The sequence below is a fragment of the Panicum hallii genome, chromosome 5 (genome assembly GCF_002211085.1).
Source record: "Panicum hallii strain FIL2 chromosome 5, PHallii_v3.1, whole genome shotgun sequence".
NCBI classification, from domain to species: Eukaryota; Viridiplantae; Streptophyta; class Magnoliopsida; order Poales; family Poaceae; genus Panicum; species Panicum hallii.
The window spans coordinates 19,562,060-19,575,214 of record NC_038046.1 but is presented as its reverse complement, the minus strand read 5'-3'; the positions used below and the strand labels follow the sequence as shown (position 1 = coordinate 19,575,214).

The 13,155-nt window shown below is 43.7% G+C and overlaps 1 protein-coding gene across 1 annotated transcript; it reads right to left on the bottom strand.

The window, feature by feature from the left end:
* Nucleotides 1-1,592: 1,592 nt before the first annotated feature.
* Nucleotides 1,593-9,967, bottom strand: LOC112892543 (cyclin-dependent kinase 16-like). The gene is made up of 7 exons (XM_025959682.1): nt 9,674-9,967; nt 9,402-9,511; nt 6,436-6,526; nt 6,094-6,278; nt 5,665-5,776; nt 5,475-5,583; nt 1,593-2,527 (listed from the first exon to the last, which is right to left on the bottom strand). Exons 1-7 carry the CDS (start codon nt 9,965-9,967, stop codon nt 1,593-1,595), a joined length of 1,836 nt encoding a protein of 611 aa, XP_025815467.1.
* Between the last annotated feature and the right edge of the window lie 3,188 nt (nt 9,968-13,155).

The window sequence follows — 13,155 nt, the reverse complement described above, 5'->3', positions numbered from 1 at the left end:
TCGTTCCGTACCATCATGGTTCGGAATTTATCATGCTGTGCCGTGTTTTGGATGTACCAAAAATCGTGTTGCAGCCTGCCTAGCAATAACATGGCACAAGTCCTAGCTCTAATCGTAATCCATGATACATGAGAACAAATAACAACCAGCTACTAAAAAAGAATAAAGAAATGAGTCAATTTAGCCCCACCACATGGAAATAGGAAAGCAGACTTGCTCGTAATCCTGCAATCGACCACGTGGTAAAAAAGAGCTTTGCAATCCGCACATTCCTTTTTCCACCATGTGCAAGGCTCAAGTTGGATTCAGCCATGACCACCTTGCCGCACCGAGCCAGCGCCAGCGCCTTCATGGACAGAAGGAGATGACGGAAGGCTGATGCAAAAGAGGAACAAGAGCATGCAACAGGCTCCAAGTCTCAGCCAAACATGCTAATCTGACAGAGAGAAGCATGCACACGCACAGCTAACTGCCAAGAAAGAATATTTTAATTCTGATTTTGCCTCCATCTTGATGTTGAAAAGAACGATCATCTCATCATGCAAGACTCCGGAATACATCTCCCGGAACTTGGATATCCTATCATATCTAATATTGATAGGTTGCAACTTGCAAGAGTATCTAATAATATACCATAGTAGGCAAGAACAGAACATGAGTCAGTTATTATTATATTATGTTTGTATTCAACTTGTTATACATCGGTATGAGTCACCTAGCATTAATGAGTATCAACTTTACAATGCCGCATCAAGCGAACTGAAGATCACTGTTGGGGTATTTGGTTTGGGGAATAGGGTGGTCCAGCATCTTCTCTCTCCTAACTTCTTTTCGGTTAATTAGTCGAATGGAATGGGTCTGTCCATGGCAAGTCCTCATCCATCACAAGCTAATAATTAGTATGAGCAGGAGGAATAGGGTGGTCCCACCAAAATTCATGGGATGAGGTGATTCCACAAACCAAGCAGCTCATATATACGTTCAGCATGTGATCAATCGATCCATGTTAATCAGTACAATATATATATGGCTGGCATTTCTCATAGTACAATATATATGGCTGCCATTTCTCAGAGTATATGGGAAAATAGCAAGTACAAAATAGAAGGTCACAACTGAATATCGCCAGATATCAAGAAAGCAGGAGAAGTCTAGAAAAGATTTCAGAAGCAAAATCAACGTATTCCCGTTTGGAAAGGCTTTTACCAGCTTCAGCTTCATCTGTTTTGTGCAAATCGAGACACTATAGCCTGAAGCTGTGTTTTGTAAGCCGGAGTAAAAATGAACTAGAAGCCGGTGAAGCTAATTTTTTTGCTTCACCGGCTTCGACTTCACCGGTAAAGCCATTTTGGTAGAGCCCTCCCAAACGGTTCCCTACATATGTACACACCATTTCAGTAAAGGCCATAATCACAGACTGAATTTATGATTGACCTTTTGCAACATCGCATCTAATGATCAATACAAATTTAATTTAAAGATAAATCTTACACTACCTTCTTTACATACACAGAATGGCACTAGGCAAACTCCATATAAGTATATCGACCACTTTGTATACTAACGCAAGTCCAGCACTCCAGCTTCTCACTTCACGCCCTTGCCGGTGATGGAGCATCGGCATCCTTCACTGTGAACCACGGCATCTGGAGTGCTGCCGCCGCGGTGAGCCTGTCGCTCTGGTCAAAATTCAGCAAGCCACGCAAGACGTCGAAGCCAGCCGCCGAGAGTCGCTCCTCTGGCACCGCGTCTCGTAGCTGGCTTGGCATTGAGGCCGACACACCTAGCGGCATCAACGACACCTCATCAGGGATCCCGAGGAGGTGAACGATCTCGTGCAACTGCTTGAACACATCGTTGCCTTGGAAGATCGGCTTCCCGGTGACGAGCTCCGCCATGATGCCTCCTAGTGACCACATGTCCACAGCCGCGCTGCAGTCCATGTCTCCCATGAGCTGCTCTGGTGCCATGTACCAGAGCGTACCATGGACACGCCCTGAGGTGTCTGGGGGCGGCAAGGTCACCCACCTAGCAAGGCCGAGGTCACAGATCTTCAGGATCCGACCCCGGCCATCCTCCTTGTTGACGAGAACATTTGGTGGCTTAAGGTCGCAATGCACAATGCCATGCTCGTGCATAATCTTCACGCCACGCAACAGCCGCCTCATCACGCGACGCATCTCATCCTCTGTGAATGGCCGGGCGACATGGTAGCGCGCACTGATGATGGAATCCAGGCTAGCCCCAGCATACTCCATGACGAGGTAGAGCTTGTCCATCTCCACGGCGCGCACCACCTCTTGCAACTCCACCACGGCAGGGTTTCCCGCACACGCCGTCATGAGAGCGGCCTCACGTAGAAGCGCCATTCTACTAGCGCGTATGGACTTGATGGCGACCTTCTTGCCAGTATGGAGGTGGCGCGCCTTCCACACATTGCTGAAGGCTCCTGCACCGATCTTGTTGAATATCTTGTAAGAGTCGACTCTGCCTATTGGGATGTTGTCAAGTGCGTCCCTCGTCGCCTCTGGTACAATGGTCGATGATGCAGTTTGTTTCGACTTTGCAGCAGAGGGAACACTCGCTGCCGGTGCTTTGTCATCACAACGACACCTTGATGCTGGCAAGCCATCTTCCGCTCGCGATAGAGGGGGGCATTTGGTGAGAGGCATGGGCGCTGTGGTAGGCACGATGGAGCAGAGTATGGGGTCTAACCTATGGAGTGGTTATGGCTTCCTTGTATTGTTGAATTGCTCCGCCCGACTTGATATCGGATCAGAAAGCAGTGACTAGAGATCTGAGTAGTGTATTTCTAGGGTTACAATGCAGGTAATCAAATTGGGGATATTTGCTTACAGGCTCAACTTGCCAATTTGGGGATTTTTTCTTGATTTGGAAGGGTCTTGATTTGAGTCGGGGGAATTGAATTGGGGTCGGGGTGGGGGAAGGATTCACCGGCGTCGATAGGGATGGATGAAATCGACGATGGTGACTGGCTAGGTGGTCCGTAGCGAAGTGCGGCGATGAGGCAGTGGTGGCTCCGCCTGCCGTGAGCGAGCAAGATGGTGATGGGTGGCGTTGGCATATATCAAACGTGAGGCGATATAGAGTGTAGCCGGTGGTTCCGGCAACCGTGTGCGGCACCGGCGCTCCTAGAGCCAACAAGATTAGTGGAGGTCGTCGAAGCTTAGGCAGATTCGCAGTCAGTGCAGGAAGGAAGATAGAGGAATGGAATAGATAGATTAGAAAAGGGATCTAGATAGGGTGATAACGGATCGAGATCTATATGTCCTAAGCGCTGACTATGTTGACAGCTGTCATGTTGACAGCTGTCCGTATGGTGAATGTTCACCTGAACAGGTTGTGGTGAATGGTTCTTATTTCTATTTTTCTTGCTCCACTCACTATAAGAAAACAGTTTAATTTCGTCGGTCAGAAACCGTCGAAAATAGCCCAAAAGCCGTCGAAAATACATATATTCATCGGTCGGCCGACGAAAAACGGCTGACGGAATAAAATTGATGAAAATGAACGGATTTTCGTCAGCCACTCAATCCGACGAAAATAAACGTATTTTCATCGGCTAAGCTGGCCGAGGAAACTAAACGGAGTTTGTTTCGTCAGTCCTTAAGACCGACGAAAATAAGTCAATTAGTTTCGTCGGCTTAACTAGCCGACGAAAATACTGAATACGCTTCAGTATTTTCGTCGGCCAGTTAAGTCGACGAAACTAATTAGACGAAAATACTGGGCAAACAGCTGCTGCACTTTCCATAGTTTTCCAGAATTACGAATAACAGTTTTTCAGAATTACAAATAACAGTTAATTAACATAAAAATAGCCATCCATAAGCATAATCATAAAATACATCAAATACGTGCAATCATGAAGTCCATAGTCTAAATAATATATATGTGTCAACGAAAATACTGAAGCGTATATATGTGTCAACGAAAATACTGAAGCGCATCCAGTATTTTCGTCGGCTAGTTAAGCCGACGAAACTAATTAGACGAAAATACTGGCAAAACAGCTGTTGTACTTACCATAGTTTTCCAGAGTTATGAATAACAGTTTTCCAGAATTACAAATAACAGTTAATTAACATAAAAATAGCCATCCATAAGCATAATCATAAAATACATCCAATATGTGCAATCATGAAATCCATAGTCTAAGTAAAATATATGTGTCAACGAAACGCAAAAGCACGTCAATGAGGGCTAATATTATGTCCGCCACCGCCGTCACCTCTAGAAATGTTACACGCTGTCGATGCTGGCGTGGACGGGCTGCCAGAAACTCCTCGAGGATGAGTACTTGTCGAACCCTGATTATAGACAAAGTTAAATGCATATAGTCCTTATATATAAAAAAAATGTGAGCATTGCTAGTTATACGAAAGAATTACCACCTGTGGAGATGGTAGATGCATGTACGGTGCAAAAGTCGGCGATGGTGGAGGAGGCGAAGGAAGAGGTGACAAAATAAATTGTGATCCAAGGTAGCCGCTAACATTTTCTAAAATTGATAATAAATCAGGTATCTTATAGCAATGAGAAAGTGCACAACGACTTCAAAAATATCAAACTTGCATAGTAACTGAAGCTCTGTCGTTGTTGAGCGAAAAAACCTTGCATGTGCTCGTGTTATTGCCTTGCCCACTCCTCTTGCCTCTGCATCGCCTCTCTTTGCTGCCTTATCTCCTCCTGCAGTCGACTTTCCCTTTCGTAGCCCCCGGAACTCTAAGAGGACTGAGAACACCTTGCCTCACTCAAAACACCACTTGTGTCAATAACGCCATTCAACATGCTGAACCTGCCATACTCTTTCCTCCCCCACTTGAGTATAAGGCACCGACTTCCACATCACTCCGCCTCCAATCGTACTCCTCCCCATGACGTGCCACCATTTCATCACCATATCTCACCTACCATTCAAGCAAGCAATATTAAGATAATATTCGTTTCATCGCTTAATTGAAATCAAATTGTTGTACTAACCAGAGTCTGTGTGGCATTCTCACTGCAAAGCAATTCTGGCTGTGTAGGATCAGCGTCGTGGTGGCCTCAAATGTATGTCTCAATATAGCTTGGGGCCACCCCACTTTGTGCCTCCTGCCAAATAAGAAACTGTGATATTGCAAACAAGTACATAATAATCAAATTGAAATAATAAACAGCTACCATTCGACGAGCCAAACGAAGATGTCCATCGGCCCTATATCTTTGTGTAACCCGTGGTCCTACTCGACGATTAGCTCTCTTCATCCTGGATTTTTCCACAAAGCTAGGTGAAGCACAATAAGCACAAAGTGCTCGCCAAGCATCTGGACACTTTCTCAACCAAGGCAAACCACTAATATCAACTTGAAGATACTCATCCTCTCGGAGATATATCTCAGAAGCGCCCAATTTTTTATTCATATCTTGCAGCTTTATCTTCTTATAGTATAAGCAAACACACTGTATACGAGCATTGGACATCATGTCCCTAACCACCTTCATCGCTGCCTTGTCAAACATAGAACGAGCCCTAGCTTGTAGAGACTGCTTCTCCCCCTCCGGCAAATGATACCTCTCCTAAAAATGAAAATAAATTAGTTAGAGAACTTATAAATGAATCGAATAGAAAGTAGTTATACAAGTTATGACAAAAATTACCCAGAACTCATTCCAAACCCTCGCTGCAGTCGTGACGCCCTGATCATCTAATTGCAGCTTATAGTGCTCCCACTTCAATGCAGGCTGAAGCACACCTCCAACAGTGACCATTCTGAGTAGTGAAACCGACAATGTGTTCCCAATCATTCACAGATCTTAATCTATTTCTTCCCTCCCAATAAATGTCATCCCACTGCCTACAATCAGAACATCATACCCATCATGTTTCTTACTTAAACTCCACAAAATATTGAATGAAACAATCACAACAATAAAATAGATTACTTACCAATCCCCATGTAGCCTAATATGTCGACGATTTGCCAGATTTGTAGCTACAGGAGTCATCATATTGTTGCCTCTAAATCTAAATACATCGTATTAGTTAGCTAGCGCATATAAAATTTTTAATGAATTGATCATAAGTACCTGAACACAGGTTGAGCAGTAGTATCCTCATCTTCCTCCTCCTCTGCCTCCTCCTCCGCATCTCCATCTCTCTCCTCGCATCCTTCTCTGTCCTCGCACCCATCTCCCTCTCCACATCCATCTCCATCGCCGTCCATATTCGCAACATGTCCTTCCTCCTCCGCACCCCTACCTACCTCCTCTTGCTATTCAAGGACAAGTAGATATTTAGTGTGATTAAAGAAATTAAATTACATATGCAAAGTAAATATGACTTACTTGCTGAGCCTCATCTAGACATCGCTGAAGTGCACTTCTTCGACTGAGGTGCGAACTGCTGCCTCTAAACAGAGAAGACCTAACCGAAGATGAGGAGCCATCATTCTTCTTTCCTTGACTCCTTGAAGATGAGGAGACATCCTTCTTTCCCTTCAAAGAGTGCACAAATGACATCCTGAAAGAAGCAGATTATGGATTGTAAATATCATATAAAGCAATGGTAAATAGAAGATAACAAGTTTCATAACAACAATTAGCTAATACTACACTACTAAGAAAAACTAGTTTTTACATCACATTACATGTCAAAAGTTGTCGGGGTCATCTTCATCAGCTATGGTGTCTCCATAACAATTATCATGCCTCGTTCCGTATGTTGTCAACTTTACTTTGGTTGCACGACGTGGCCATTTTTTCTTACGGATCTCAGAAACTATTATATCACCGGTGTCACCATCTAATTTGTCAAGTGCCATCCCAATATCAACTTCAAAAGGTCCATTACATTCTTCTTTCTGATATGCTTCAGGAACAGTACGACCAAGCTCACTTTCATCGTAACCTTCATCTCCAGTAATAGGCAATCAGCCAGGAGGACAGACTTTCTGAACAATCCACCATGGTTCTAAACTTTCCGAACGGCATGGATACGACATATAATACACCATATCAACTTGATGTGCAAGGACAAATCGATTGTAACCTAAAAGTCACAATTTATAGTTCACCTCCACTAAATCAAGTTTTTTGTTGTGCTTTACCCCAGAACCTAATTTATTATTGAACTAATCATAATAAAAGAACACAACTCTTAAACCTTTTGAACCTTCAAACTTCAGCTCCACTATATTCTGAATGACACCGAAATACTCCGTGATAGAACCATCTGAGGCACTCGCGGTGGTTACAACTCCACTATTTGTTGTGGCAGCATGTGGATTTTTTGCTTCAAAATTGGTTGAACGGAACCGAAATCCGTTTATGTCATAACAACCATAACTCCTTGCAGTCCTGCTTCCATGTGAAAGCTGTCTTAGATCATCATGGACACTGCTATCCCTCATGCACTACAAGTTTTAAAATTTTGTTAACTCATAATGATTTATATAAATAAGGCACTTAGAGTAGCAATGCTTACACGTTTTCTAAACCATGTGATAAAATTGGAACCACCACGTAAACCCTCACGCCGTAAGGTTTCAAGCTATTTAGCTGTTGGTTGTCGTGCATGTCCCCATTCTTCTTGATCAAACAACCTACATATTATTTATTTAGCACAAGTACATCGCTAAACGCAAATCACATATGAGATATATGGTGGTACTTACATGAAATATTTGTCCATCTCCTCCATATTTGTGTATATATAGACCAAACTAGCACCCACGGGCTTTCCAGTCCACTGAAACAACTTGAGATTGCTCCTCGGTGTCTCATGCGAGGTGTGGTAGCGCGGTATATAAGCATTAATGTTATTTTCTTCTGCAAAATATGTGCTCGTGTAGTATGAGATCTCCTTGAGATAGAATGCCTCAGCAATGCATCCCTCCACTCGTGTTTTATTTCCGATGGTTGCTTTAAGCCTCTTTAAGTCTCGTTCTACAAAGTACATCCATCTATATTGTACGGGGCCACCGACCTCAGCTTCATAAGGCAAATGCTCTAACAAGTGTTGCATTACATTCATGAAACCCGGGGAAACACCTTCTCCATCTTACATACTAAAACAGGTATTTCCTTACTCAATTTTCTCATTGTATTTTTATTAATTTCTTTTGCACATAATTGCCTGTAGAAAAAACTTAACTCAGCCAACATTGTCCAAATTTCTTCAGGGAGGTACCCACGCAGCATGATAGGCAAGAACCTTTCCATGATGATATGGTAATCATGACTCTTCGAACCATACATTTTTTCCAGTTACAATGTTCACCGCCCGTTTCAGATTAGCTGCATATCCATCAGGAAATTTTAGGTTCTTGAGCCAGAAAAGAACCTCTTTTCGCTCTGCAGGCTTAAGATAATACTTAGCACATGGCTTCCCCATATGTCCAACTTGATTGGATCTCAGATTAAGGATTGGCCGAAAACATATTTCAGCTAAGTCTTGCCGAGCTTTCAAATTATCTTTAGTCTTGTCTTTGAAATAAAAAACCATACTAATTATACTTTCAGCAATATTGCGCTCTTGATGCATTACATCTAGATTATGTGGAAGGATCAGAGCAGTAGCATAAGGAAGGCTCCAAATGGCAGCTATATGAGTCCAATTATGCTCCTCCTTGAAACCTTCAAACCCATCATCTGTGGCAATTAACCGACAATGAGTTGCTACAATCTCCTAACCAGTCAAACGCTTGGGTGGACCCTTAGTAACGATTGTGTCCTTGTGAAAGACATCTCTTTGACTCCTGAACGGGTGATCATGAGATAAAAACCGACGGTGACAATTAAAGAAGCAGAATTTGCCACCATATTTCAAACGAAAAGCATCTGTATCACTCATGCATACCGGACAATATAGACGACCGTTTATGCTCCACACCGAGAACAATCCATATGCAGGGAAATCATAAATAGACCAAAGAAATGCTACCTGCATATTGAAGTATTCTTTCCTACTGCTGTCATATGTCCTAACTCCATTCCACAAGTCATGCAGTTCATCAATCAATGGTTGCATGAACATGTTCAAACGCTTACCGGGATTGTCAAGCCCAGGTATAATGAGAGTCAAGAACACATACTCATCCTTCATGCATAATGATGGTGGAAGATTGTATGGAATTGTAATCACTGGCCAACATGAGTAGGAGGCTGCATTTGAGTTAAAAGGAGTAAAGCCATCAGTGGCCAACCCAACACGCATATTCCGGGGGTCTCTTGCAAAACTTGGATCGTAATGATCGAGGGCCTTCCAAGCCGTACCATCGGATGGATGACTCATGCATCCTGTATTATTACGAATTCCCTCTTTGTGCCATCTCATATGTTTTGCAGTCTTCTGAGATAGGTACAACTTTTGAAGCCTTGGTTTCAAAGGTAGGTACCGTAACACCTTAACGGACACACTTGTTATCTGCACACTTCCATCTTTGTTAACCACCTTCTTGTATCTGCACTTCTTACAAAATGAACAGTACTTGAGATTTTCATTATTCTTCCAAAATAACATGCAATTGTTCTCACACACATGGATTTTCTGATACGGCATCCCTAAACCAGCTAACAGCTTCTTTGAGTAGTAAAAGTCTTTCGGAAACTTGTGAGGTTTCGGAAGCATGTCCAATATTAAGTCAATAAGATCATTGTAACAACTTACCAAAAAGTTGTACTTCGACTTAATAGCCATTAACCGTGTCACAGCAGCAAGTTGTGATAAAGTAGTGGCCCCATATAATGGTTCTTTTGATAACGCAAGAAGACCAAAATATTCCGGGACCTCAGCAGTATTCTCAACCTGCTCGACAAAATCATCCATCATTGCCTCCATCCTATCTTCATGTTCCGCAAAGCTATCAACTAGGTTGTATGGCTCCTGCTTCTGAGACTCCCCATGCTCGTACCACCTCTCGTAATTCGGCATGAAACCAAACTTGCAGAGGTGATGCTCCATATCAATCTTGACTTGATGAGAATAATTCTGACACTTATTACATGGACACTTTACCAAACCACCACCAGGAGACAATGAAAATTCATGATCAACAAAAGCTTGTGTGTTGACCATCCACTCTCGCGTAGGCACTCCATTACTTTTCCAACCATCATACATCCAACTTCGATCATCTCCCATTTTCTCAAACTAGCTACTTCATTAACGAAAGTGAGAATGTTACTTCCTTAACGATACTAAGCAAACAAAAATTATCAAGCATATGTAACATAAATGGTTTTAGATATCATTAATGCTATATATTTTCTAAGAAATGAACCAGAAATCTTATAACAATCACAAATTTTATACGAACAAAATTATAAATATAGTTACAACAAGACCAACCACATTTCTACTAGTATTAACGAAAAGACAAGTACAATCAACAGGTTAATACCTGAGCTCGAGCAGGGGATGGCCGAGAGGAGTGCGTCGGTGGCGGCTCGGACGTGTGGGTGGTGGCAGCACGCGGGCGGGTGGGGGTAGCAGCACGGTCATGGGGGGCGCGGGGCACTAGCGGCCGCGTGTGGGGATGGGCGCGGGGGAGCGAGCTGCCGTGCGCAGGGGCGCGGGGCGCGCGCGGGGGCGCACGGGCGCGGGCAGGGGCGCACGGGCATGCAGGGGCGCGCGGGGGCGCACAGGCAGGGGCGCACGGGCAGGAGCGCGCAGGCAGGGGCACGCAGGGCCGCACGGACAGGGGCGCGCGCGGGCAGGGGCGCGCGAGGCGGCGGGCGGCGCGGGGGGCGCGGGGCGGTGGGGCGGCGGGCGGTGAGCGGCGGGGCGGCGGCTGCGCAACGGCCAGGAGTGAAACAAAGTGAAAGCAACAGGCCGCGGCGGGGCGGAAGGTAACCTGCTGAAGTTAGGATAAGGTCAATTTCGTCGGCCAAGTTAGACCGACGAAAATACGTTTAGTTTTGTCGACTTAGGTCAAGCCGACGAAACTAATGAAGAGATAGGACCAACTACAATTTCGTCGGCTTAGCAGGCCGACGAAAATATAGTTACTTTCATCAGCTTAGGTCAAGCCGACGAAAATAGGTCATTAGTTTCGTCGGCCTGGCAGCGGCCGACGAAACTAATGTATAATTTCATCGGCCCGCCAAAGCCGACAAAATTATATGTTTGTTTTCATCGGTTTGCTGTGGACCAATGAAAATAAATATGGCTGACGAAAATGAACTGTTTTGGTGTAGTGACTTCATCCGTCGCCGCTCTATCCCCGACTGCATAACGACACCCCCAACTAACTGCTTTGGTGTTGCCTTGTATTTCTACTATTACCAGTTAGCGGAAAACTCATTGTCTCCCTTCTTGCGACTCGCGGGTTATCCTCCTCAGTTGTCATTGCTTTCACGGTGCCATGCCCACTAATCTGCCTATTATCCTCTGACTCACCGATGCCTAGTGGCCTCGACCTTCCTCTAAGTCCAACAATGATGACGACATTTCCTCCTCACTAATCCTTCCAAATTAGGACAAACTGCTTCATAAACCTGTCCTCCTGCGTATGCTAGAAAAAATCAGAAAAATATTATTGTATTCAAAATCATGAATAAATTTGGGTCCTATAGCTCTTTGCTCTCTCATTTATTCATGTTCTAGCATAATACCAAGCAGACACTTACATAATCAGCCAAAGTTAGCCAAGAAGTCGTACAACACATAGTGGAAGACATTATCTTGAACATCTATAGGTTGGAACTTGGAAGAATGATGTGGCGAAACAAGCTACTTCTTTAATCAAACCATTTTACACTAAGGAACAGCAGCATTCATCAAGTATCCTTTATTATAATTTACAATAAATTTTCCACCATTTCCTCTAACACACCAGAAAATAGTAAAAGCCTTTTTTTCCAAAATATATAGGCCTAGTCAAGGTCGGTCGGCCTAGCTCTAGCTCCTCTCAGCCCTCCATTGCACCGACTGGTCCATCAACCCGTGCATGTACTTCAGGAAGGCGGTTTTGAGCCTGACCACGGTAGACGCTGCATGTGGGTCCATCAATCCATGGCTTAGGCCTTTCGACCGTAGGATGTATCCTTTGAGATGTGCCTGTCATTATGTCATGAAGTTGTATTTGTGAGCATGCAGGTGAGGTGATGTTTGGGCCTGGAAGGCCACAATGCCAGGCCGGCCGGCCTCCCATTCCGGCCAAATAAACATCAAAACTAGTGGAACTTATCAGGATAAATGATTTTAGCATTATGATGGCCATATAAGTATGAAATCCGGAGAATGTTGCTGGTAAAAATCATAGAAATCGACCGCCAACACGCCCCCACACCTAGACTTTGCTCGTCCCGAGCAAAAGGGTTGAATTAGATCCAGAGGATCAAGCAAAATCCAGGGTCATGAAATCAGAGATATGAATAAGAGTTATTTCTAAGCATTCCCTCATATCTTGGAGTCCAGGTGGTTAACACCTTCTTCTTCACTTTATTGATCCTCAGAATAAATCAATGGAGAGCAATTTTTTCAAAATAGGAGGCATACTCTCATTTTCTCAAGCAACTCAGTCTCTCAAGGTGTTTCATCCTCACAAAGGCTTTTTATGGAGTCTCTCCTACCTCTACAAATGCTGTATGTGGAGCTTAAGGTAGGGATAGAGTAATGCATATCTTCTCTGTCTATGTTGCGAGATCAAAAAACTTGTCTTTGAGAGATCATGTCAACCATAGACTTTAGTCAAGTGCAAGTGAGTGTAGAGAATAAATATCCTTGAGTGGTGCTTGACTCTAGCTTCTTCCATCTTCCCCTTGCATCTCTTCTATTTTTTTTACTCGAGCAAAAAGGTTTCTCACACTTTCTCTCCTTTTTCTCATTTTCTTTCAGGGGGACGAAGAGCTGCTTGAGAACCACATTTGATGGACTTTATTCGATGGACATGTGCGTGAATGACTAAAGTACTAGGGTGAGCATGCTATGTCTCATATGCAAAGATGTTTGACAAGCTCAAAATGTAAAATATAGCTATGTTGGTTCAAAATTATATCGTGTATATGTATGGCTCTGGATAGGACTTGGCAAGATTGAGCATGAATGAGAGTTGCCTCGCTTATTTTTCATAAAATACTCCAAGACTTTGAATTAGGAAAGAGCATATCTCACATGTCATTATATCATGAAGATCAATAAGCAAAAGA